This window comes from Pediculus humanus, genomic scaffold (genome assembly GCF_000006295.1).
Source record: "Pediculus humanus corporis 1103172107443 genomic scaffold, whole genome shotgun sequence".
NCBI lineage: Eukaryota > Metazoa > Arthropoda > Insecta > Psocodea > Pediculidae > Pediculus > Pediculus humanus.
The window spans coordinates 118,061-119,540 of NW_002987064.1; the positions used below are offsets into that span (position 1 = coordinate 118,061).

The 1,480-nt window shown below is 29.7% G+C and overlaps 1 protein-coding gene across 1 annotated transcript; it reads right to left on the minus strand.

Moving 5' to 3' along the window:
• Positions 1-269: 269 nt before the first annotated feature.
• On the minus strand, positions 270-853 carry Phum_PHUM090120 (uncharacterized protein; the record flags this gene model as incomplete). The annotated part of the gene is made up of 4 exons (XM_002423815.1): positions 270-286; positions 437-474; positions 540-669; positions 790-853. 4 exons carry the CDS (start codon positions 851-853, stop codon positions 270-272), a joined length of 249 nt encoding a protein of 82 aa, XP_002423860.1.
• Between the last annotated feature and the right edge of the window lie 627 nt (positions 854-1,480).

Sequence of the window (1,480 nt, forward strand, 5' to 3'; positions counted from 1 at the left end):
TACGCAGCGTTTGTTACTTTTGCTGTTTTATGTTAGAAAAAAATAGAAAAACAACTTCGAACTCTTGCACGTTTGTTTGTTTGTTTGTTTTTTGGACTTTGTCGAATACATTTTTTCAAAAAAATTTTTTTTTTGTCTTGTACGAGTTGATTGACATTTAAAAATTTTTTTTACGGAATTTATATCGTGTCCCCAAACAATCGTACAAACAAACAAACAAACATATTTAAATTTTATGAATTATTTCGATTGATAAACATTCAAGTTTATTATTTTTTTCGGTTATCTTAAATGATGAATTTAAAAAAATTTTTTTTTAATGTAATAAATAATTAATTTTCTGAATAAACCTCACGGAGGAAACCAACAAACGGGAAGTGGGGAGAGGGGAAACAGAGCAAATATGGCGGAAAAATAATGAAAAGAAAATTCAGACTTTTTCCTTCTTCATCTCCTAAATCTATATAGACCTTCCTGTTTAATTTAAAGAACGAAAATAATTTCGGTGTTTGAGAATCAGATATGAAACAAAAACTTACATTGGATTTGTTGTGTTCCAATGAACTACGAAGTTTTTTGTGCAGTCGCTTCCGGTCGACAGCAAAACAGTCTCCAAACAAACGAGCAAAACTACGGATAATACGGAAGTCGACGTGGATGTCGAATAAACTAAGGGTAATTTGTTGATGCTACTCCTGCTTCTCCTGCTGCTGCTGCTGATGCTACCACTAATACTACTACTACTACTACTACTACTACCACTACCACAACTACCACTACTTTTAAAACTAAACGTCGTTGAATATCCCGTAATGGTGGATGATTTTACATTTGGCCGAAATCCTAAGGCCATTTTGACAAAACTAAACACTTAAATAAATAATAATAAAAAAAAAAACGCACTATTTTTTTTTTTAAATTACTTTTTTTTCCCTTTTTCTTTTCCTTTTACATATAAATACTTATTTACATGCGTATTATTATTATTATTTTTACGTTAAAAACATAATTTCGCCCATTTTTACACACGAAAAAAAAAATTTAAAAAAAAAAAAATCACAATTTTATTTTCATATTATTAACCCCGTAAAAGAAAAACATTTGTTTTCATATTATTCTAAAATACTAATTTTAATAAACCGCGGAAAATAAACTTTTTTTTTTTTTTTTTAATACTACTTTTCGATTGTGTAGTATTAACAATGAATAGAATCCTTATTTAATAATAAAGGAAATAGTCGCGCATTAACACACCTAACACGATATATATATGCGCCTCCCTATTCGTTCCCGTAAGATGGCAACGCAGCTACTAATCCTCAAACCATTTTCATCGGACACTAAACTATTCGACATTGTTAAAAACAGCGACCTCTACAATCGAATATTTTAACTAAAAACTTGTTCCTGGCTATTCATCGCAATGAGTGTGAGTGAGAGAGAGAGATACAAAAAAAAAAAAAAAAAAAAAACTTCGCCA